General features: G+C 41.6%; 2 protein-coding genes across 4 annotated transcripts in view; one reads left to right on the top strand and one right to left on the bottom strand.

The window, feature by feature from the left end:
- LOC110091240 (CMRF35-like molecule 8) overlaps positions 1-2966 on the top strand; it is a 24949-nt gene extending 21983 nt beyond the window's left edge. For 2 of the 3 annotated variants that reach the window (XR_012083825.2, XM_072990591.2), the window contains exon 8: positions 2781-2966. The gene's annotated coding sequence lies outside the window, so the exon portion shown is untranslated. Of the gene's footprint in view, positions 1-688; positions 1766-2780 lie in introns of those variants that run through there. The other variant, XM_078386070.1, reaches the window with a different exon arrangement.
- HEATR9 (HEAT repeat containing 9) overlaps positions 1-23873 on the bottom strand; it is a 26919-nt gene extending 3046 nt beyond the window's left edge. The window contains exons 1-13 of the mRNA XM_020815271.3: positions 23777-23873; positions 22223-22272; positions 20281-20450; positions 18141-18237; positions 16573-16629; positions 13718-13774; positions 11512-11572; positions 9211-9341; positions 8908-9096; positions 7667-7759; positions 4655-4774; positions 3595-3668; positions 571-622 (exon numbers count right to left, since the gene is read on the bottom strand). Coding sequence (XP_020670930.3) covers positions 571-622; positions 3595-3668; positions 4655-4774; positions 7667-7759; positions 8908-9096; positions 9211-9341; positions 11512-11572; positions 13718-13774; positions 16573-16629; positions 18141-18237; positions 20281-20450; positions 22223-22272; positions 23777-23873 — 1248 coding nt within the window. The remainder of the gene's footprint in view (positions 1-570; positions 623-3594; positions 3669-4654; positions 4775-7666; positions 7760-8907; positions 9097-9210; positions 9342-11511; positions 11573-13717; positions 13775-16572; positions 16630-18140; positions 18238-20280; positions 20451-22222; positions 22273-23776) is intronic.

Below are 23873 nucleotides of genomic sequence, written 5' to 3' on the forward strand. Positions count from 1 at the left end.
CAGGTCCGTCCCTGTCCACTTTAGGGAGGAATGAGGCAGTACTCAACATCATCATCTTAGAACTGCAGAGCTGGAAGGTATGGATCATCCAGTCCAGCCCTTATCAAGAAAGTAGACTGGGGAACTGAACTCCCAACTACTGGCTCTGCAGCCAGATATCTAAACCACTGTAGTATCTAGCAGTTTGCTTGGGGTGACGGATTTCTCATGGGAACTCACTCTATGCTTTGCTTTGCTTTATGGGCCTGTCAGACTAAGCCTTCCCTCCACCTGGCCCCTTCCAGCTGCCCTGGAATGGTACTTGTCAACAGGATGGGGAAGGAGTGAATCCTCATCTCTTGCAGTCCCACACAGATCTTCCTAGTCTGCTCCAGAGAAGCACCAGATCCTTCAGAGCAGATGGGGGGGGGGAGTGGGGGAGAGGCTTCAGGACCTTGCAGGAAGAGAAGGGGAGGGAAACCCAGTTCTGTGAGGGTTCATAGGATTCTACCTGGCATCTGTGGTACCCATTGGGGAACTGCAAGCAGGCTGGCCAAGGGTATCATCTGGCCAGACTCAAGGATGGCTTACCAATGCAATTACAGCTTGTTTTCGGACCACCGCTGCTTCATCCCTCAGTTGTCTGTGAAGGTGATGGAAAGACTGGTATAAATATAACCCACTATTCAGGTTTTCTCTTCATTTCCAGCCACTCCAGACTGAAGGGTGCCCTCAAACCCTACTCAGTTTCCAGTTTCATTGTTATCCAATGCACTGAAAGTGACAGGTCTGAACAGAAAGGCTTCCACTGCCCTTGAGGCTCCTCGCATCAACCAGGACCTTGATTTTCTGGGGTGCCAACTCAGGGTGCAATTACACTGACAATGAGAACTACTGTTGAATCAGATGTCATATACGGCAATTAAAATTGATTTTTAAAATACCGGCTACATGATGCAAGTGAAGCCCACTTCTTTTTTTTACTACAAACTGAGGTCTTTTATTTAAGACGCCAGGACAGGCTTTTTAGTTTTAATACACTTCAGAAATCAATTCTTTATGAATCGCTTTGGGCAATGTGAACAATCCTGTCATATTAAATGCTGCCTTTTGTGGGCGGTCGCAGGTTTTGGACAGCCGTCCATCTGAAATTTTTTAAAAAAAAATAATTTTAACACTGAATCACTGTACTGTTATGCCACCTAAATTTTATTTTTTAAAAAAGAGGGAAATGCAGGCGTTCCAAAGGATGCCTGAAAACCAAAGAAATACTACACAACATTGAAAACATGGTCTGCAAACATGCTGATTAATGAATTAATTGAAAACCCCATTTGTAGTTTCCCAAAGTAGTTTTAAGCCCCCACTTTATATGGGAGTAATAACTTTCAAAGTGAACGTGTATAACAATACAAAGACCACATGACTGAAAGTCAATTTAAAATACACCAGAGCTGAAATTGATCCAAATCAGCAGTGTGACCGTGCCCCCATATGGCGAGCACCTTGGGATACTGCAGTTTCTCTTCTTCTGGCTCATCAGACTCCACGCACAGGAAAGTAACAAAAACAGAAACATAGAGGGCAAGGCTAGAGTCCTCCCCTTTAGAAGTGGTGATTTGAAACAGAGAGAGGACGTCTAAACATGGCTTAAGACAAAAAGAAATGATTTCCATAACTATGAGTTTGCTGTTTGTTTGTTTGTTCATTCAAATAAGATCAGAACAGTTGAGTTCTGCTGTGTTTTTCTTCTCTATGAAAAAAATTAAATAATACTTTCTAAAACTAATCCTTAAATACTGCGCTCCCAAGCCAATTACACCAGAGCACAGAGTGCTGTCTTCTGAAGATGCCGGCCACAGAGACTGGTGAAACGTCAGGAAGAACAACCTTCAGAACAGGGCCAAAGAGCCCGAAAAACCCACAACAACCATTAATCTGTTACTGCTCAGCCAAGGGAAACCCTTCAACTGCATATTTTCAACCTTCTCCAGTGTCTCACCTGGATGTCAGTTTGGAAGAGTAAGGCAGCAATCCTATGTAGGCCCATTGGAATAAGACCAAACACATACAGCGACCAACGTTTGAGCAAGCATGTGTAAGTTACAAGTCTGCAAACCGACAGTTCCTTCTTTGGAACAACATAAACAGTTTGCTCTTTACAGCTTCTGTGTCCTCCCTTCCCCACCCCGTTCTGAATCAATAGCAGTTCTTTAAAAAGTATTGAAATATAATGGAGGAGGATAGACTCTTCTTGCTGGATGACAGAATCCTGGCTGATTTGCTGTCTTAATTCCTAATGGCAGCTTTTCCCACCACCCCAGATGACAGGATGGCTGGACTGCATAAGCAGGTACATACTGAGCCAATTCCAGATTTTCTCTCCTCTTCTGTAGCTTGTAGCTCTATGAACATATGAGGGGAACTACCTAACCTTCCCAATAGGTTTGATATGGAGTCAAATTAAATGCTCCATTGAGAAGGTGGGCAAATTCTCAGAGTTGAGGATCTGTGTAGGACCTTCTGCCCAATTCCACAGTTACTGCATTAATGCCAGTTTTGCTGCCACCACAACTAATGCCAAAATTTTGCAATCACCACCGAGCTTCTTACAGCCAAATTCAGCAGCTACTTCAATAGTTCTCTATGCTGCCATAGATCAACATCAGAGGTGCCGGAGTGTCTTGTACCATAAAAGCCCCATCAGTCTGCAGGTTAAAGTGTCTCCTGCCTTTCAGGAAGAAAGGAAAGACAAACACACACCATTTTTGTAATGTGTGTTTTTTTTTCCTCCCTTGTAGCAATGCTGGCAATTTTCACAACGTGGGTATGCCAGTGGCTGTACCAGGAGGACTCTAGCACGTGCCAATGCTGTGGCTATTTCATCAGCAACAGAGGCTATGAAGGCAGCCTTCTCAGGCCAGATGTGACCGGAGAACTCCATATTGCCAATCCCTATGTTATAATAAAGATACAATGCAATAAAACTGTAATAATGTTTTTTAAGAACTCGGGTTTCAAGCCAAGATGAAGAACGCACAACCAATACATGCATCCACTCTCAGATAAATAATGCCTCCCTAGTTATTGCTTGCCCCATGGCTCCACTTAAATTTAAAGTCACTAGTTTAATCACATTTTTTAAAAAAATGTACATAAAACTGTGCTGTGGGGGGGGGGAAGAGTGAGAGAACTGATCTATAGAATGATGGTTTTATCATTCTGCAAGCATGCCTAAGCTGGTATATTTCAGTAGGCTATAATACCTGGCTGTGAAGTCACAAGTTAGCATTTCCGATTCCACTGTGCCTCCCCAGAGAGTAGCCAACTAAGATCATCCAGAATGTGTATGGCTGGTGGGGTTACATAACCTGCCGCCTCTGCCACCTTGGGCAAGCTGTACAGTCCCAGTGGGTCACCAGAAGGAGGGAATCATACACTATCTCTGAGTATTTTATGCCTATGAAACCCCAAGAAGATCACCCTTAGACTGAATCAACAGCACATTGTTATTAAGTGTGTATTGACTTCCACACTAAAACCTCTCTATATTGTTCCAAAGCAAATTTCAGGTGATTCTTCTTGACTTTCCCATTGCAATTTCCTGCCGCTTACCTCTCCACTATGTCCCAGATTTGCTTCTTCATCTTCAGCTCTTCAACAGCCAAGGCAACAGACTGCCTTACTACCTGAGCGAAGAATGTGAAAGTCTTATGAATGGGGTGTCAATCTGGAATCTCCAGAGACAGGACACATTATTGCCTAAGATTCCTAACAGGACTCAAGCGAGCCAGTTTGCCAAAATGAATAGCCAAATAACGGCGAGGAAATCAGAATTAGATAAGCCTATACTTTTTGTGAAGTTGGACTCAAAACTTTGTCACTAGTATTAACATCCCAATTTCTTTGCCCAACATTTATTTCCTTCCTGCCTGAGCTTTATAGGGAGTAAGCCCCATTCCGGCATGCTTCTCCGATGCAATTAGATTAAAGGTGCACTCTGGTTAAGATTTTAGGCAACTATATAGTGTATTTCCCATTGCCTACAGAAGAGCACCTGTGGATCCATTGCAAGGGGTGCTGGGATGGCTGGTCCCTTCTGGGGCATAAACATTTGAGGTGTTTTCAGTTAGCACCCCTGGAGAGTCAGCTGTTGCAATCTGCCTTGGGAAAGAGAGAGAGAATTTCCTTTATTCTAGGGCTATTGCAGTTAATGATCCAGAAACACCTCACACAATTCTTCTAAATGGCTGAGAATGCCTACTGTGTAACAGGCAATATCCACTTTCTAAAGCATCTGAACTGTCTTTCAGGCCACAGTGGAACAGCAAGGAATACATTAAAATTAACAGCTTATTTCCAGGCTCTGGAAATAACTGCCTTAGAAAATGGCGTTTCCATACAGCTGTGTCACCACAAACTGTAACCAGGTCTCAGACTGACAAGGAGGCTTATTATCCTTTGCGCTTTCATGACACACTGTTAGCATGGCACTTTGGGAGCAAATCCTGGAGGAAGGGCATTTCTTGAGAGAAGGCCAACAGCATTAATACTGTTCCATAGGCTCAGGGTGAAAAAAAAGGGAACAGACTAACAATATACAGTACTATAGAAAGAGGCTACATAGGAACAGTGAATTATCAAAACAGTAGCTCTGCAAAGGTCTCGGCCTCACCAGAAAAGGCTCCGCAGATAACTTCCCGAGAAGCACATTAAACACATTCTCCTCCATGCCTTCCTGTTGGATTGTTTCAAGTCCTATGGTGGTCAAGAGCTTTGCAGAGTCAACACGATGCTGGGTAAAAAGAGGGAGCAAGAAAGTCGCTCTTCAACTAGTGACATATATTTAGTTTCAGCCCACTCTCCCTTCAGTTTGTCATTAAACCGCATTGCATCAAGTCCCCCTACTTTTCCCTACCGTCCACTACCATCATCACTTCTTAAGCTTTGTCCACCACAATGTTGACAGATTTGTTTTAACAGAAAAGATATCGATGCAAAAAGTCCAGAAGTAGATAATGAAATGCATGGAGCCTTTTCAACTAATATTTGACACTTTAATGGTCCTTGGAAAAGAAGAGACCATAGGCAAGGCCAAATTCATGCATATTTTCTTCAGAACTACATCCCACTGAATTCAGAAAAATGCATGCCCAAATAAGCCTGCGTAAGTATTGCAGTCTCAGCTGTTCTTGCTCTTTGGTGAGACCACAACTTCTGAGTCATGAAATTAGAACCCTCTGTTTGTATTTTCCCCCTCTGGGTCAGTTGTGTCCATAAAGTTCTAGGAAGGCCTCTTTGGTTATTCTTGTCAGAGATTCTCTTAAGCCAAGTTGGAAATGGGCTAGCTCCTCCCTCATTCTGTCCTTTCTCCACCTCATCCTTTTGGATCTTCTGCCAGCAATTTTTCCCAGCAGAACAGTTCGGCTAGCAGTAACTCTCTTTACATATCAGCTGGCAAAAGACAGTTCTGCTGGTAGAAGGGCATTCTTGCACAGAGGAGGCTAATCCTAAACTTATAGCAGGCACATCTTCCAGTGTGGGCAACAAAAAAATGTAGCCCCTCCAAGGGTAACAGGTTATTTATCGATGAAGTGATATGTGATCCACTAATGTTTCAGGGGTCAACCCAAAAGCACTTTAATATTCAACAACATTATGATACCATGAAACGTAAGAGTCGTTTAGCAAGATTTATCTTTGCTGAGAACAGGCAACATCTCCTTTTCGAGACAGCTTCTTCTTCAACCACAGATTTATCAAATACCCAGGCAGAAGGTTGTAAAGATCTCTGTACAATGATGGTTACTTCAAATATTCTTTTAACAAAACTAGATAGTGGTAGCCTCCAACATTTTTTGGAGAAGTACACCAGTCGTGAGATTCCAAATGAATCAACTTTAAGGAAAAGATTAATCTGTGCTGCTATGAAGATGTGTTAGGAAAAATAAGATCTGCTGTTGACAACAATAATATATGGGTTTCAATAGATGGAACAAGTGATATAAACGGTACGTACCTAATGTCATTATTGTAACTCTGAAATGTGACAAGCCTGGTGAAGTATTTCTTCTAACATGTAAAACTCTACAAAATGTAAGCAATTCCATTATTGCTGTGCACTTCAAAGATTCTATGAAATTACTCTGGCATGCAATTACTCTCAGATGGTATAAAAAGGAGAAACATCTTCCTCTTTGTAACAGATACCACTCCATACATTACTAAGGCAGCCAAGAGACTTAAACTTCTTTGTCCAAAAATGATCCATATCTCATGCCTTGCACATGGTCCACACAGAGTAGCTGAAGAGATTTGAAGCAATTATCTTTATGTAGATAGCATAATTTCAAATAGGAAAAATGTTAATTAGAGCGCTTCTTCAAATACAAAAGTTCAAAGAAATTGCTCATCGTTTGGCTTTCCCTCCCCAACCTGTCATGACAACGTATGGGGAATTGGCTGGATGCAACTATGTATTATTACACAAATTATTATTTTTTGCAGTAGATAGGGTTGGAATGTATATTGAAATGAATGTTTCTAGTCTGTGGGGCTTTTTTCTCCATATTTGTTGGCATATTCTTGTTAGGGTTTTGTCAGATTCAGTCTCTGTAGCTTGATATAGTTCTATCAATATTCCATCAACTTCTGGTGATTTATTTCTTCTCAGTGTTTTCAGCAAAGCTTTCACTTCACTTTCTAGTGCTGAAGATTTTTCATCATGCAATTCCTTTTCAAAGGAATCTGCCATCCTTTTCTCTTCTGTATAAGTCAGTATACTGTTTCCGCCTTCTCTTTATTTTCTTCTAGTCAGATAGTGTGTTTTCCTGTTGGTACTTTGGCATTCCTAATACAGGCTTAAATTTCCCTTTAATTTCTTGGATCTTCTGAAAGATATCTTCTCATTTTTCCTCTTTTGTTGTTCTCTTTTATTTCTTTGCACTGGGTATTGTAACAGTTCTTGTCTCAACGTGACCGTCACTGAAAAGCTGAATTAAGGGTTCTGTCCCTACTTCTGTCACCTTTCACTTTTGCCATATTTTGTTGTAGCTGTTGTTAAATAACTGGAAATTATAATCCCTTACTCTTCAACAGCCAACCATTAAAAATCACCCAGTAGATTTCAATCTACCTTCTGCCCATACCAGTTGTAGCAGATCAGTAATGAGAAAAATATATTCTACCCATTTTTAGTCCATTACACCTAAAATAAACCCCTCCTCTGAGGCTGAGATGCTTACAGACTGATTGTACATGACATGGTTAAATGCATTATCTTGGAGATCATGTGATGTTTTATTTTATTGTATTTAATATCAAGTATGAGGAACGGGATTCTTTTACCCTCCTTTCTCCCACTGTGAGCCTGAGAACAATCTTCCATGCTGATCAAATCAGATTCATGGACAAATTCCCATCCCCCTGAACTCAAATGTTTAAAAAACTACATATAAAAAAGGCAAACAGAGATAAAAACAAACAGAGCACACACTGAACAGATCCTGGCACCTAAGTCAGAAGAAGCGGCCACATTGAAGCGCTGAAAAAATTGAAGAGAACAGAAAGGAAACTTCTAATTGCCGATTCGAAATCAAGCGAAAGAATAAGACAAACATGCTGACAGAAAGGCAAAACTGAGCTTTTCAGGCCCCAAAACAGGTCCTTCAAAACAAAATCTACTTACTTTGTATACAGGGGAATGTTGAAGCTGATGTAGAACACTCTGGATAATTACAGCATCTTTTATCACCATGTGCTTTATGAGCATGACTAAAGCCTGCAAAAGGAAGGATACCAAAAGACAAGTTCAGAAGGAAGAAAACCAGATGCATCATATAGACTGCAATTCAAGAAGACCTGCGTAACTCTATGCTATTAGCAGAGCTTGGGCGTAACTAGTGGCTTGTAAATAGTCCCCTGTATATGGATACCTACATTTTTGTGTGTGATTCTAATTTCATAAGGGATAACGTCTTCCACAATATAACTGTGACTCTTTGCTTATTCCAAATCATAAAAAGAAGAAGAAGCTATCTCAGCCAGAAGGTACGTTCCAAAATTCATACTAGAGCATTGCCATTATGAGGCCAACCTGAAAAGGACAAGGTGGTGTGCAAAGTTTTAAAACATCCTGCTTGTAGTTCCTTTTTTAGTTACAGCAACATGGCCTCTCTTTCTGTTGGAGGAGGGATATTACATCGCTCATGATTCCTGCTCGTGCTGCTGCCTTGTGCCCCATTGTGGGTATTTGATGACACATTTGGCCAGAACCGGGGGGGGGGGCATTTTCTACTACAGGTTAGCGGCCTGCCAAACTCAGATGTGTGTGTTTTCAATATAGTTACAAATGGATCTGTTTTAGCCACTTCTGAAAAATAAGGAAATGATTTAAATATTATTTATGTACAGTGATGCCTCGCAAGACGTAAATAATTTGTTCCGCGAGTCGTTTCGTATTGCGGAAGTTTTGTCTTGCGAAGCCCAGGTTCCCATAGGAATGCATTGAAATTTAATTAATGTGTTCCTATTCATCTTGCGAAGCACGGCCATAGAAAAATTTGTCTTGTGATTCACCCAAAAATTGCAAAATGCTTTCGTCTTGCGAGTTTTTTGTTGCGCGAGGCATTTGTCTTGTGAGGCATCACTGTATGTGGGAGATTTATCCCACTGCGTTAAGGCCAGTGCTAGGTAAGGGGCATCCATACAGGAAAGGGAAGCAGGCTGGTAGGAATGATGGATCCATGTCTGCCTTTTAAAAATTATCTGAGTAGAAGGATGCAGACATAGTGGGGAATTCTTCCTTGTCTGACTGAAATTCAGGATGGTTCTGATTCTCACTTTCTCTCTTCTTCCAAGGGATTTCGCAAAGATATCTGGAATAAGATGAAGCTTGGCTCTCTCTGTTCATTCATTCAACACACTCACCTGATTTTTCTTCTTCCAGTCCCTCTGGGTCAAGCACATCAGCATCATATTTTGGGCAACTGGGCTAGTCTTGTCCAGGTACCCCAGACAAAGGGCTGCGTCAAAGCTCATTTCCTCCAGGGGATCCTGCAAATTCACCAGCCGCTCAAGATTTCGGATTAAACAACTCTGACCAGCAATGCAGGATCTCTATAAATAGACAGAAGCTGTGTGTTAGTACAAGAGTGATGTGGATGCAGCTTCAATAGGATCAGGAGGCAAAGAGCTGCCACGATTGGCAAAATGTGAAATCTCATATCTTACCTCAAAAGGTGGCATTAATGACCATGCTTGCAGAGATACCTTCAGAGCAGCCAGGGCATCTTTTCTCTGATCCACGCTCATCGCCTTCAGGTGTCTAAGCAGCACTTTCACCACAGAGGTTTCTAGACAACCTGTTCGAGAGAATCAGATGCAATATTATATAAAGCAATCTCATCAAATTCAGAGAAACTCATAGGGCAACGGATACAAGTGAATCCCATTCAGTCCTTATATGGATGACTGGCAGAACACCCATACATCACTGTTGCTTCTACCTTTTGCAAACAAAGGCTGAAATCCTATAGCTTAGTGTTATAAGTTGCACTAGGGTAGACCCATTGGATCAGTGAGGATTTGGTGAGTCAATTCCTCCATAGGTTCCACTGATTCAAATGGGCCTTCCTTAATTATGACTTACTTTGCTGAAGTAAGTTTCAACTAGAGTAGGCCCATTTGAAACAATGGAGCTGACTCACTAAATCGCTATTGGTTCAGTGGATCTACTCTAGTGTGACTTACTATGTACACTAAGCAAGAAGATTTCAGCTGCTGGGTGGCTTTTGAAGGCAAGCTCCTCCTTCCTCTGTGGAGGTTCTCCATATGATTCGGGAAAGATGATTTTCTAGTATTGAAATCCTGATGGAAGGATAGTGTCTGTGAGTAAGCTTCCTTCTTTATTGAGTGGTCCTCCATAGGCCCAGGGCAAAGGAAGCAAGGATAGAGGGGAATAAAATGACCACATGCAAAAAGAGGACAGAATTCCTGTTATTAAAAGTGGTCAGGATCCCCAACAAGTTACACTCATGGGAATCCCCTCTTAATCCTTTTTGTTCTTGAGGAGGCCATGGTTTGAGTTAGCCCTGCTTCTCTCTCTCTTAATGAGACACAGGACTTCTTTTTGTTTTATTCAGTATTCAAATCCTGCATAAACCGGGCATTTTAGGGACTCGTGAAGAAGATCAGCCAACAGAACTGTCACAGAGCTGGCCTCCCTCTGATGGCATCCATACCCACCTACTCTTTGTAATTCTGCCACAAGGACACAAGTTGCAATTGGGAGCTACAGGTCACCATTCCCCTTCACCTGTGCCAAGGTTGGTAGCAGTCTAAGATGAGTATCGGTGCCACAAGGCACATTCTTGTGTGAGTCACAACTTCTCTCCCAAACCACCTGAGAAGTTCCACCAGTCAGAGCCTACTGTTGCTTATTGCTGTTTCCTCCTGGTGGCCATGTTGTCCTCTCTCCTCAAGGCTCTCCAATGTTCTCTCGAAACTATGGCTACTTGACCCCAGTCATGTCACAACTTCTTCTAATATTGCCCACAACTCATTTTGCAAAAGCGGCCATATGATTTTCAGGGCTTAATCTGAGAGGGAGCCTGCCTTCTGAAGTGGCCATATGAATGCCACGGAGATGGGCAGAAGATGGAGGAACAAAGCGTGGATCCTTCTAATCAGATTCTATATTAAGGGTTGCCTATCTTGTCAATTCATCAGCGAATAAGTCCAGGGAAACAAAAGAGATGGTGGACTTCTGTAGCTCAGTGGCAGAATATATACAGTACTCTGGAGGCAAAAGGTCCTAGAGATGCGCAGATTTGAGCTCTTGGGCTACATGCTGCCTGGGGAAATCTGTGAACTCTAGTACAAAAACCACAGATCTGTACACCTCTAGTCTTAAATTCAATCCTAGGCTGCTTCAGGTAGGTCTGTGAAACTCTTCATTGCAGACCAGCCTTCCCAAACCTGGGGCTCTTTGGAGGGATTGGACTATAGACCCCACAATCCCTGCTCCCTTTACTTACTTCCCAGCTCTGCCTTTGTAGAGTGATAGGTCCTTCCAGAGGGTGGGGGGACAGTTTTGCCCCCAGGACACACTGGGAACCGCACTCCTCCCCACGCCTGCTATCAAGCGGCCAAACTGCAATGGCAAACCAGGAAATGCTTGTCTTAAAAGGACATTCCCAGTTAGCCACCCAGTTTGTGACCATCTGGTGACACATGAGGAATGCAAAAGCTGGCCATTAAGCCACATGCAGCCCATGTTGTCCACTCCCTGCATGAGATCCTCATGGCCAAAGGCCCTCACAGTGGGCTCCAGCTCCTGGGACCATTTCATAGAATAAAAAATAAAGAAAGTTAAAGCAGAAGTTACTGTATGTGTTCCTAAGAATGGACAAGCATTCTTTCTCTGCTGAGTAATTTACCATCAGCAAGTAGTAGGTGATATAATGTTCCCATAGCATTGGGCTGCAGGGAGACTCCATGTCAGTGATCTGAGGAAGAAAAGAAGTCACTCACCCAGCAAAGCTAAGGACCGAGCGGCTTCATACTGCAAAGGCAGACTGTTGCATTCCTGAACCTGAAAAAAAGGCACAAATAACAGACTTGGAGGGGGTAAATCACTTACATACATGAACATCCACCATCATAGTGGGCATTGCAGAGCTGGGGGGAGGTGCAGAAGCAAGAGAAAAGCCCCACAAAGCATTGCCAGATATAGGCGCTCACTTCTCCTCTCAAGTTCCCAAATGGAATCTGCAATCATGGAGAGTCAGTTTGAGATAACAAGTTTCAGGGAAAACCTTGAAAAGATAATCAAATCAAACTTCAAGGCTCAATGGGATGCTAGCCCAGGCAACCCAGAATACTGTGCACCCTAAGCACAAAGCAGATGTACAAACAGCAAACAGCTGAATAAGTCATGATGCTAAAATGTGACCAATGTGCTCATAATGTGGCGAGTTCAGACACATGAGCCCAGAGGCTTTCTGGCAAGTGAAAATGATGGCTGCTACAGCTCTCTTGTGCTCCACTTCTCCTCTGTATTCATGAAAATAGAGGAAGGGAGTTTCTCCATCCTCCCTTTCAATGCCACAACTCATGTAATACATCACAGGGTTGTCTCCCCCAGTGTCCTTTTGGTGAAAGTACCCATGCAAGTAGGCTGAACAAAGGGCTCTCTTTTTTTGCATCTCAGTAAATCAGGCCAAATAGATTGAATGTCCTGACCCTGTCTCTTGAAGATGTGGGCCAGTTCTGAAAGGGAAGGGATGGACCATCTTAAGTAGAAATACAAGTGGACGAGGTCTTTTCTGTCATGCCACAGAGTGTCAGCAGGCTTCCATAAATCATAAGTATATGCCACTATGGACAGGCTGAGCCTCCATTGTGTCATTATCACTTCTACAGAGACTTCAGGCTTGATTTGGCTCAGGAAAATTTGTGTGGTTTTCTGGTGGTCCAGGATATCCTCAAAGCTCTCCTCCAACACCATATTTCAAATGAATCTTTTTTTTTCTTATTAGCTTTCTTCACTGCCCAACTTTCACACTTGTACGTAGTGATCAGGAATACAATATAATCTTGGTCTTAGTTTCCAATGGCACAACCTTACACTTGAAGATCTTTTCTAATTCCTTTATTGCTGCCCTTCCAGGTCTCAGTCTTTTTCTGATTTCTTGGCTGGAGTCTCCATTTGGATTGATGATTGAACTGAGGTATCCAAAATCCTTAACAATTTCAGTGCCTCCATTGTGAATATTAATGTATGTAATTCTTCTGTAGTAATGCTGTTATCTTTGTAACATTCAACTACAGTCCTGCTTTGGCGCTTATTTTTTTTTTCATCTTCCTCAGGAGTCCTTTCAAAGTGTTGGTGTTTTGTGACAATACAGAGACCCGCATTCCCTACCTTTTGTAGCACCTCCCAGATTTTGATGCTGGGCCTGGCAACAATGCCATTGCTAGGAGAGAAGGACAAAAGTCACCATGCGCTAAGACCCAGTTGTTCTGTTTCCCCCCAGTCCTCTGATTTCACTGGCATGTGTGCTCATCACATGTGTCTCAAACTTGACCAGCAGGGCAGTGAAGGCTGAGATGCCCAAACTGCAACTTAGAGCTTTGCCTGCTAAGGTTACGAATGGTGGCATAACCTCCACTTAAAATATTTGTGTGCTGGATTCTAAGGTTTCAACTACCTTCTCAAGAGGGAAAATGTTTTTGCAAGCACAGACATTGGCAATACGCCCTTCTGTTTTCTCTCATCTGGGAATGGGATCTCAGCTGTCATAAAGCCAATTCTTTCAACTTCCATATTGCTCACACCACTCTTGTCACTACTTTTGTACAGTATCTCCTCTTACACCTAAACATATCTCATTTTGTGAGCAGACAAGACAACCAAGCTCTTCACTGCTGAAATACTGCCACCAATTATGCATCTCCCATTAAGGTCTGTTAAGCACAATGAATCTCAAGGCAATCCATGGCATTCTGTGTTTCTTTTTCCCACCTGGTAGGAAGCGGCACAAAAGACCCTCTGGGCTGCACAACTCCTGGGATAGACCAACTTTTGGGTTCCAGATGTTTTTGGCTAGGCATGATGAGATTTGTAGTCCAACAACATCTGGGGACCCAAAGTTGAGAGAGGCCGGTTTAGACTGTGAAAAAATATATCTAAAGGTTCATTGCAAGATACAAGTTAATGGATAGATATTATACTCACAGTACTACGAAGCGCAGATAGTACAGATTCTTCGGCAATCCCGAGCTGCCCAAAGGCCTAGAAAAACCAGCCAGAGAGATCAGAATGATCATTATGGCAGCTTCTTCTGATTCCAGTGCCAGGGCATCAGACTGGCTCAGAACCAGGGAGGATACTGCAGAGAGGCTTTCCCCACCCCTACCTTGGAAAACATAAATGGAAACAAAAAATACGTAGCTGTTATCAGAAGGGGTTTCCAAAGGACAAACACCTAACCCATACTCAGCTGCTTACTTTGGTGAGCCCCCTCCACTTTGAGAAATAGCTGTACAACCCTTGCCATTCTCTCTTCTCTGAAGTAAGCAACACCCATCCACCTGGAACAGGTGAGGTATGCTCCAGCGCTCCAGATGTGTGACTCAGTTTCTGAAGGAGCACAGTACAGGTACAGAGTGTGGAGTTCTATTCCTAATAGCTCCACTTCTTTATCTCGGGGGAGGGGAGGACTTAAAGAAGCAAGCATAAAAGTTACGCGCGGTTTTATCAAGTGATATTTTACTTACATTAACGGTAAGTGATGGATTGATGGATCCAGCCAGATGGCACTACACTGATGGATCCCAAGACAAAGTAGATGGAAAACCACTGCAGGTATTACCAGTTTTCCATGTTTACAGAAAATTAGAGGGAATGTTGCTAGTGGCTGATGTGCACAAAGTTGAAAGGGAAGAACCACATGATGTAGAATGTGCAGTTTTAGAAAGTGGATTTAGAAAGCAGCACTTAAAGGACTGGGAAGAAATAGATTCCTGAAAGTAGATTTGTTTGTTTGTTTGTTTGTTTGTTTGTTTGTTTGTTTGTTTGATTGATTGATTGATTGATTGACTGATTGATTGACTGATTGATTGACTGATTGATTGACTGATTGATTGATTGATTGACTGATTGATTGATTGATTGATTGATTTCTACCCCGCCCCCCCCAGACAGCTGTCAGGGGGGCAGCTTACAAATATCATAAAATATCATAAAAAACATAAAAACATCATAACATTAAACAATTAAATCAATAATATGGTGTAAGATGGGATATGGATAAGATGGGATATCAATATACCACTCCAAGCTACAAATGCTGAATCTACTAAATTCTAACACCTGTATGCCAACATACAGGAAACAAAACAGTAGTCCACAGACTGGAAATGTTCAGCTTACATTCTAGTCCCCAAGAAAGAAGACAGCTGCAGTATCTATAGGGCATTGTATTGATGTTCCATCCAGGCAAAGTGATGATCAAGGTGTTGCAACAAAAACTTTTACTGTATACGGAGCAAGAAATGCCAGCCAGTTAAGTTGGATTCAAAAGACAGAGAAGCACTAGAGACCGTTGTGCAACTATACCTTGGCCACTGGAGTATACCAATTTGTGGGTTCATGGGGTGTTCTCTTTATAGTTATTTCATGATTGGAAACCACCCAGTGCCACTAGATGGTGCAATACTGAAATATAATGAATGAACAAATGAATCTATCAACAAATGAATGAATGAATGAATGAATGAATGAATGAATGAATGAATGAATGAATGAATGAATGAATGAATGAATGAATGAATGAATGAATTTCAGAAAAATGACTCGGTAATTTAGAGACTATAACAAAGTCTTTGACTGTGTGGATCATGAGAAGCAATTGATTTTTCTAAGAGAAATAGGAAACCTTTAACTTTTGATTATCCCAATACATGACCTGTATCCTGGACAAGAAGCTGTTAGAACAGAATGCAAAGAAACATAGTAAGCAAAGGTGTCAGACAAAGGTGTATTTTATCTCCCTGTCTGTATGCAGAATATATCATACCAAAAGCAAGGCTAGGTTTATTATTGATAGTTGAAGAAACAGCAATAATTTAAGATAGGTAGAGGAACACCATCTTACTAGCAGAAAGCAGCAATACTTAAAATGATTTTCAATAAAAGAAGAAAATGCTAAAGCAGGACTACAGCTGAATGTTACGAAGAGAGAGAGAGAAAAAAAAACATGACTGCAGAAAAACTACTTCACTGCTGACAATGAAGAAACTGAAATTGTTAATGGGTTTTTTTATTAGTTCACTAAAAATAGAGACCACGGCCAAGAAATCAGAAGACTGAGACTCAGAACAGCAGCAAATGACAAATTAAAAAAGATAATCAAGTGTAAGGAAGTGTCACTGGAGACCAAAAAGATCCATACTCTTGTATTCCTGATCACTATGTACAGGTATGAAATCCAGACAGTAAAGAAACCTGATGGGGGAAAATAATTTGAAATGTGTTGGAAAAAAGCAGATTTCACAGTTACTTCTAGAGAGACAAATAAGTGAATTCTAGATAAAATCAAACCTGAACTCTCTCTAAAAGCAAAAATTACTAAACGAAGGTTATCGGGCTTCAGGCACATCATGAAATGACAAGAAGAGAAATTAATGCTGGTAAAAGCAGAAAGCAAGAGGAAAAGAGGAAGAGTAAATAAGAGATGAACTGACACCATAAAGGAACCACAGCCTTGACTTTTCGAAAGATTAGCAGGGCTGTTGATGGTAGAGTTTCTGGAGGTCATAAGCTCATCATAAATTGAAAGTGACTTCATAAGAACAATGTGGTCTCTGGTATGAAATCTGACACTTTGAAGATCCTGAGAATGTTATGACTTTCAAAAAAATTGCATATTAAATATGAGAACTTGAGTAGACTTTCTGCTAAAGCAATCTTGTCAAGCTGCTGCTTTCCAGATGTGTTGGATTGCAACCTCCAGCATTCTCAACAAGCATCAAGTTGGAGAGAGAGACACTAAAACCTTTGCAAAGTTCTAGACTGACATTTGAGTTTACCTGAGCTGCATATAGTTGATCAAGTTCCACAGGGGAAGTTAAGTACTTCATGAGAACCTGCAGGCACACAGAAAAATAATCATTTTTTAAAAAAGTTATATTATATGAGAGAGAGAGAGAGAGAGAGAGAGAGAGAGAGAGAGAGAGGAAAAAAAGAATTGAAATATTTTGAAAGGATCACAGCTTTCTTATGAGTGGTCATTACAAGACATCTGAGAAGATTCTGGTGGCAAGCAGGTCTTGGGCTAAGCAATTTTGAAGCATAGTCTTTAATGAGGCTTAATCAGTATCTGCTGACAGAGTGAAAAGTCCACCTCTGAGCACAGATTCATAATGTGACCTTATTCTCTCTCTTTCAGCCTCTATTTCATACCTGCAAAAACGACATACATGGATTGTTGTGAAAATTAATAAACACACTTAAGACATTAAAAGGGCTACGTAAATGAAAAACAGTAAAATCCCACTGAAATCAGCACACCCCCACAAACATAGCACTGATTTCAGCTCTTTTCTCTTCTTCACAGGAAGAGCCCTCTTTACAGAGATCACTGCTATCAGTCAGAAGCATCCATTTCAGAACCCCAACAGTTAAGAGATTATAAGGAGGATCTTAATATCTTTGCTGAGAAATAAGCTCTTGCTAAGAGTTTGTAAAGTGAACTAAAATCTTAGACCTATGGGCCTGGGAATAAACCCATTGAACTCCACAAAGCCTACCTCTCAATAGACATGCATATGAGTGAGCTTTTGTGCTCCAAAACCTATGCATCAACCAAAAAGCTCCTTTTAATTTACCACAGAGCTAGACATTCTGCTAAACTAAAAACATTTCCTTTGTAAATTTATTGGCACTTACAGTTTCAAAACCATTTTTTTAATGTTTTAGTAAGTTTTCTCACTTGCTGCTTCTGAAAACTCCTCCATGTGAATCCCACCACATTGCCAGTCAAGAGCTATGTGGCTGGGAAAAGGAGATGACTTCACACTGATGGATCAATAAGTTTACCATCAGAGAATAATTACTGATTGGCCACCAATTGCTGATTGCCTGTACTCTGACCTGTTGGAAAGTTCTCTGGCCTAGCTCAAAGGGGCAGCAGCAGCAGCAGCAGCAACAGCAACAACAACAACAACAACAACAACAACAACAACAACAACAACAACAACAACAACAACAACAACAACAACAACAACAACAACAACAATAAAAGAAAGGTGCTCTCTTCCTGCTCAGAATTCTGGGTGGTTTTGCTCAGAGTTCAGAAACACAAAACAAAAAGTCTGCTAGAAGGCATCATACACTTATTCAGGTGTCAGCCAACCAAACACTTTAAGGGGCACTGTTGAGTTGCGTTCGAATGTATCCGAATGTATGGGATTAGTCACAGTGTGCAATAGTGAGTCTGGGCAACATCTGGCCTTTCAAATCGTAGGAGACTACCACTCTCATCGGCCCTGTTCAACATCTGGAGAGTCAACAGCTGCCCTCTCCGTCCTACAGAGATGAAGCTAAAATTCTCAATCAGGCCCTCACTAGATATCGTAAATGTGTTTTGATTTCTGACCTTGAGCCTTTCTGGTTTCAGGTTTTCCTCCCACATATAGATCTCTTTCGATTTAATCTTTGCTAATTTAACAAACTTCAAGAGGGAGAAGTCAGACCTGAGTGAAAGGAGAGACATCATTGTAAAATATCTGAAAGCTAGTTTACAACGTACTTGACGCTTGCATACACAAAAGAACCTAGTCATACAGAGGATGGGCAGGATCTGTTCTGATTCAAGAGTGCAGGACATGTAATAATAGGCTTATGCTACAGGAAATCATATTTTGGATGAATATTGGGAAAAACGTCTTAACTGTTAGAGCAGTACAACAATGGAACCAGTTACTTTGGGAGATGGTGAGTGCTCCAGTGCTGAAAAATTGGACAATCATCTGTCAGATCTCCTTTGATTTGGATTCCTGCACTGAGCAGAGGGTTGGCCTCAATGGCCATATAGGCCCCTTCCAACACAGTTATTCTATGAACCACATAGCACTGCCAGATTCTCAGACAGCTTAAAGAAGGAAAGAAAAACATTACGTCTGCAGCAAATACAGAACAAGCCACAGTTTCTCTTTCCAACCAATTTGCTCAGTAGTCACTCTCATGCCCAACAATGCTTGTGCCCCTCAAATTCCTAAGTCAAGTGTGGGGAACCTAGGTCTTATAGCTGCTTTGGCCTCCTGCTCTCAGACGCCCCAGCCAAAACGTGGCCAACAGTAAGGGACTATGGCAGAGCCATAGGTTCCCCAGTCCCAGCAATTCCTGGTACTTAGAATAACTAAAATCATGGTAAATAAAGAATAAAATGAGGTGGTGTCCTGAGCTGACCTCTTTGACAAAAACATGGGATCCATGATATGTTAGCACCACCTGCTGGATAGATGAAAGAGCAGAAATATGAGGTTCCTCATATGAACAACGTAGCAATTCTCAAAAAGGTCATAATAGTCTGTTCCAACTTACCTTTGAAGACCTTTTGGAAATTGCAGCTGGTTCAAAATGTTGCAGCCAGACTGCTGGTGGGCGTTGGTTAATGGGAGCACATGATTCCCTTATTACAATGGCATCACTGGCTGTCAGTTTATATCTGGGCTCAATACCATACTGCTGATGATTATCTACTGTATAAAGCCCTATATGGTTTGGGTCCAGGATATTTGAAGTCTCTTATTACTCAATAGGAACCTTCTCAGCTATTAAGATCTTCTGGGGAGGCCCTTCTCTCGGCTGCACCACCTTCCCAAGCTCATTTGGTGGGGACACGAGAAAAGTCCTTCACAGCGGCTGCTCCCAGGCTTTGGAATAAGTTGCCCCGAGAAGCCAAGTTGGGCCCCTCCCTCTCGTCCTTCTGTCGTCAGGCAAATACCTTCTTTTTAAAGGCAGGCTTTTAAGGAATAAGTTGTCTCAGGAATGCATTGTTTGTATTCGTGAAGGCTTTCACGGCCGGGATCTAATGGTTGTTGTGGGTTTTTCGGGCTCTTTGGCCATGTTCTGAAGATTGTTCTTCCTAACGTTTCACCAGTGTCAGTGGCCGGCATCTTCAGAGGAACAGGAGTAGGAACAGTGTTCTGACCCCTGTCCTCTGAAGATGCCGGCCACAGAGACTGGCGAAACGTTAGGAAGAACAACCTTCAGAACACGGCCAAAGAGCCCGAAAAACCCACAACAACCAATGCATTGTTTGTGTATTAACAGATTTGTAAATTCTTTTCAAATGTTTTTAAATTATTTTTGATCGTGGTTTTAATCTTCTGATACTTATCTGTTGATATTTATATCTGTTGACACAGAGAGTATTAGTCTGATGAAAACAGACCACTCTAGATAGGCGGGGTATAAATTAAATAAATAATAATAATAATAATAACATAGCATCGCCATCAGGAAAAATCTGAGGGAAGAGACTATTAAACTTGTATCTTCCCTGAAATCTAAAAAATTCTTCAAGGTTCAAACAAGCATTTTGTTGACTTTGCTTTATTCCTGAATCTGTATGGTTCTCTGAATTTGTGGCACTGTTCGTTCTGTTTTATTCTGGGCCAGGCTTGCCTACCTCACCACCACATCTGCATGCCTGAGTCAGAACCCAAAACTGATAGATAAAAAGACAAGGGAGTATTTTGTTAGAGGTGGAAGCTTTGCATCCCATCCCTTACTTCTTCTTTGCGGCCTTGGACTTTGCCTTTTCCAGCTTCTTTCGATAGATACATTGTTTCTCCAATCTAGCTGGGTCAGGCTGCTCGACGATTCTAGGCTGGATGAAGTGCGGCTGAGGTGTATATGTTCTCCACTCTGAGGGACTTTGTGGGTAAGTTATACGAGGATTCTAGGGAGAAAGAGAAAAATTAGCAAGATGGCAATGAGTACCAAGGACCTGTACCCTCACTTAGGACTGAGATCACATATCTCAGAACACTTAAATCAATATGCAAACCTTGGTCTAGGTATTCCCTCCTTTAAATCAGACAGTACATTATTATTTCACTTCCTCTTCCAGAAAGGCTACTTCATCGTTCATCCTTCTTGGACCTCCGTTTCCAGGAGCTTCCACTCCACATCTTTTGACTCATACACCAATTCTGCACAGAAACTGAGGACTGAAGGCCAAACTACATATTCCAGATAGCCCATCATCAGAGCTGAAATCAGGCCAACATTTAAGGGGTATGATGGAGGGATCAGACTTATAAAAGAAAATTATGCTTCTAGTCTTCAGACCAATCACAAAGCATGAGCAAGTTAATGTCCATGATTACAGGAGGTGAGAAAGATCTTGTGACACACAACCAACACTTAAGAACTGCACTCCATTAAGGAAGAGTTATCTGTGGCATTTAGTGGGATCTAGAAAAGGTCTATAGGGGCCGGAAAGACTTAAGAATTAACCCGTCTCTAACAGTTCGACAATTTGTGTGCCGTTGATGCCAATTTCTAGCAAGGGGCTTTCATTAGGATGAGTGAGAAATGTAGGGAGGAAAGCCATGTGGCTGGCAAAGCAGGTGCTAAGCATGCGTTAGGTAAAGTTCACCTTCCTCAGATTTACAGTGGCATTAAATTGTAGCTGTTCCTGGAGAACAAGCAGGTTTGCCCAGAAAGAAGGTGACAGGCAAACTGGGATCTACAGGTAGATCTATAGGTGGGCTGGAGGTTTATGACAACCAACTAACATCAGAAAATATAACAGGATCTGTCTTTCTACCTTAGGCTGGCTCTGTAAGCCGGGCAGGGAAACAAGGAAGAATGGATCTGAAAAGTACAACAAAACTTTCTTTTAAAGCCATGATAATCTATTTCAGCAACATCAAAAAGAACCCAGAATATAGCAAAAAGAAAAAAAAAGCATTATGGCACCTGTAAAACTAACACATTGATTTCAGTTTCAGCTTTCAAATATTACAATTAACTTCTTTGGATACTTGAAGATGTGGCCTGTACAAAAGTTTGCATGGAAAGAAATTTGCTAAGCCATTTTTGGGACTGCAAACAAATCCGTGCATTTGGGGCAAACTCTGACATCCGTTGTTCCATAATTTAAAGTGTATTTCTAATTTCTTAAACCCCTGTTTGGAACTTGGCTACAGTAGGTGGACTTCAGAATTCTAGCAAAAAACATCTTGACAGCCAAACATACAGAGTATATCTTGTTTTCTTCCTCTACTCTAACGCTTGTAGTCGTAGCAACAGAGTGAACTGTTATCCTATATAATCTGCTTTCTCAAGAACTATGGGTCCCAGAATCTCCGCAGTATTTCCTGTGCCAGCCTTCTCCCTCTCTCTTGGCAACATCCAGATTTGTTGGACTACATACAATTCACTTATCTCCTCAGAAAATTATATGGGTTTCTGATGGTAGTGTCTTCCATTTGAGTCCTTTCAGGTGTTTGTGAATCACGTCTTTCATATTTTCCCCTTTTACTAAAGGAAGAAAGGGTGAGAAAGGTGGAGTAGCTGAACAATGATTTTTTTCTGGTAGCACTAAAGGTCCTGTATCTCAAAATGCCCCCACAGAGGACTAAAAGAGTCTTTGAACTGGATATCAGGCATCCTGATATATGTGAGAGAGCGGGACTCTGAAAGTTACAGCAATAGTTCTCATACCTGGTGAAAGGAGTCCCTCGGCATTCTGAGCTCAATGGCTCTCAGGGCCTCTAAAAAAAGAGAGAAGAGGTGAAACTTCATCTTTCTTCAAAACAGTTAATTAAGATGCAATCAACTTTTTAGCTGTTTAAGTGCAATAAAGCTAATTCTTAAAAAAAGAAGAAAAAGAGGTTACCTACCTGTAACTCTGGTTCTTCAAGTGGTCATCTGTGAATGCACACTAATGGGTTAATCTGTGCTTGCGTGGAGCAGCCTTGGAACTTTCTAGCTTGAGCACATGGTGCCAGGACCTTCCCCCATGCTAGCTATAACTCCGCCCCTGGCACCAGGTGCCTCAGTTCCATGGAACCGACTGCCGCTGCACAGCATGCAATGACACACGTGATGTACAGCAGGGAGGAAGGGGCAGGGAGTGTGAATTCACACATTACCACTCAAAGAACCAGAGTTACAGGTGGGTAACCTCTTTTTCTTCTTCATGGTCTCTGTGAATGCACACTCAAGCTAGAAAGTTCCAAGGCTGCTTCACGCAAGTGCGGATTAACCCACTAGTATGCATTCACAGAGACCATGAAGAAGAACACTAAATATCAAATACAGTGGTGCCCTGCTTTACCCTGCTTGATGACAAATCCGCTTCACGACAATGTTTTTGCGATTGCTGTTGCAATCGCAAAACGATGTTTTAATGGGCAAAATCCTCTTTACAACGATTGGTTCCCTGCTTTGGGAACCGATTCTTCGCATTATGATGATCAAAACAGCTGATCGTCAGGTTTTCAAAATGGTCGTCGGCTTTTCAGAATGGCTCCCTGCTGTGTTCAGGACGGATTTTTCACAGCACAGGCATTGGAAAATGGCCGCCCTATGGAGAATCTTCGCTGGACGCTGAGGTATTTCACCCATTGGAACACATTGAACCGGTTTTCAATGCATTTCAATGGGCTTTTTTATTTCACTTGATGAGGATTTCGCTCTACAGCGATTTCGCTGGAATGGATTATCCTCATCAAGCGAGGCACCACTGTACAGTAGAATCCTCACATCCACAGGATCAGTATCCATAGTTTTAATTATTCATAATCTGAAAAAAATTTAAAATATTAAAAGAAAACAAATCCAGAAAAAAAAAACTCACATGTATTACCAGAACAGGCCACCAGAGGGAGCCAGATACCATGCTATGGATACTTGTTAGTGAATAATACTGTATGTAGCATGGTCTCTGGGGCCCTCTAGTGGCCAGTTCTTGGAATGCATGTGAAAATAATTATGCTATTCAATTTTCCTAGGCTCTGGCATTAATCATACATGCTTTTTCCTTGATGATTCCCTTTATTCGGTTACTTAACCACACTCCAGAAAAATATAAAGTATTTTTCTATTTCCAATCATGCACCCAGAATATTCCATCCTTTATAAAGAAGCAGGAAAAGTCCATTTTTATTTGGATCCAGTACAATAGATCCATTGTAAAAAGCTATGAAATGCTAGCTATTTTTACAACCTGCACCCTCTATAGGAAACATACACCCATGATTCCTTGAAACATACCTTTAGTATCTGGTTTCTCAATCACGGGTTTCCATAATAATTTCCGAGACACTCTAGCCCCAGAAGTTATATCTGGGAGCATCTTTGACCCACCCAT

Source organism: Pogona vitticeps, chromosome 2, assembly GCF_051106095.1.
Source record: "Pogona vitticeps strain Pit_001003342236 chromosome 2, PviZW2.1, whole genome shotgun sequence".
Classification (NCBI taxonomy): Eukaryota; Metazoa; Chordata; class Lepidosauria; order Squamata; family Agamidae; genus Pogona; species Pogona vitticeps.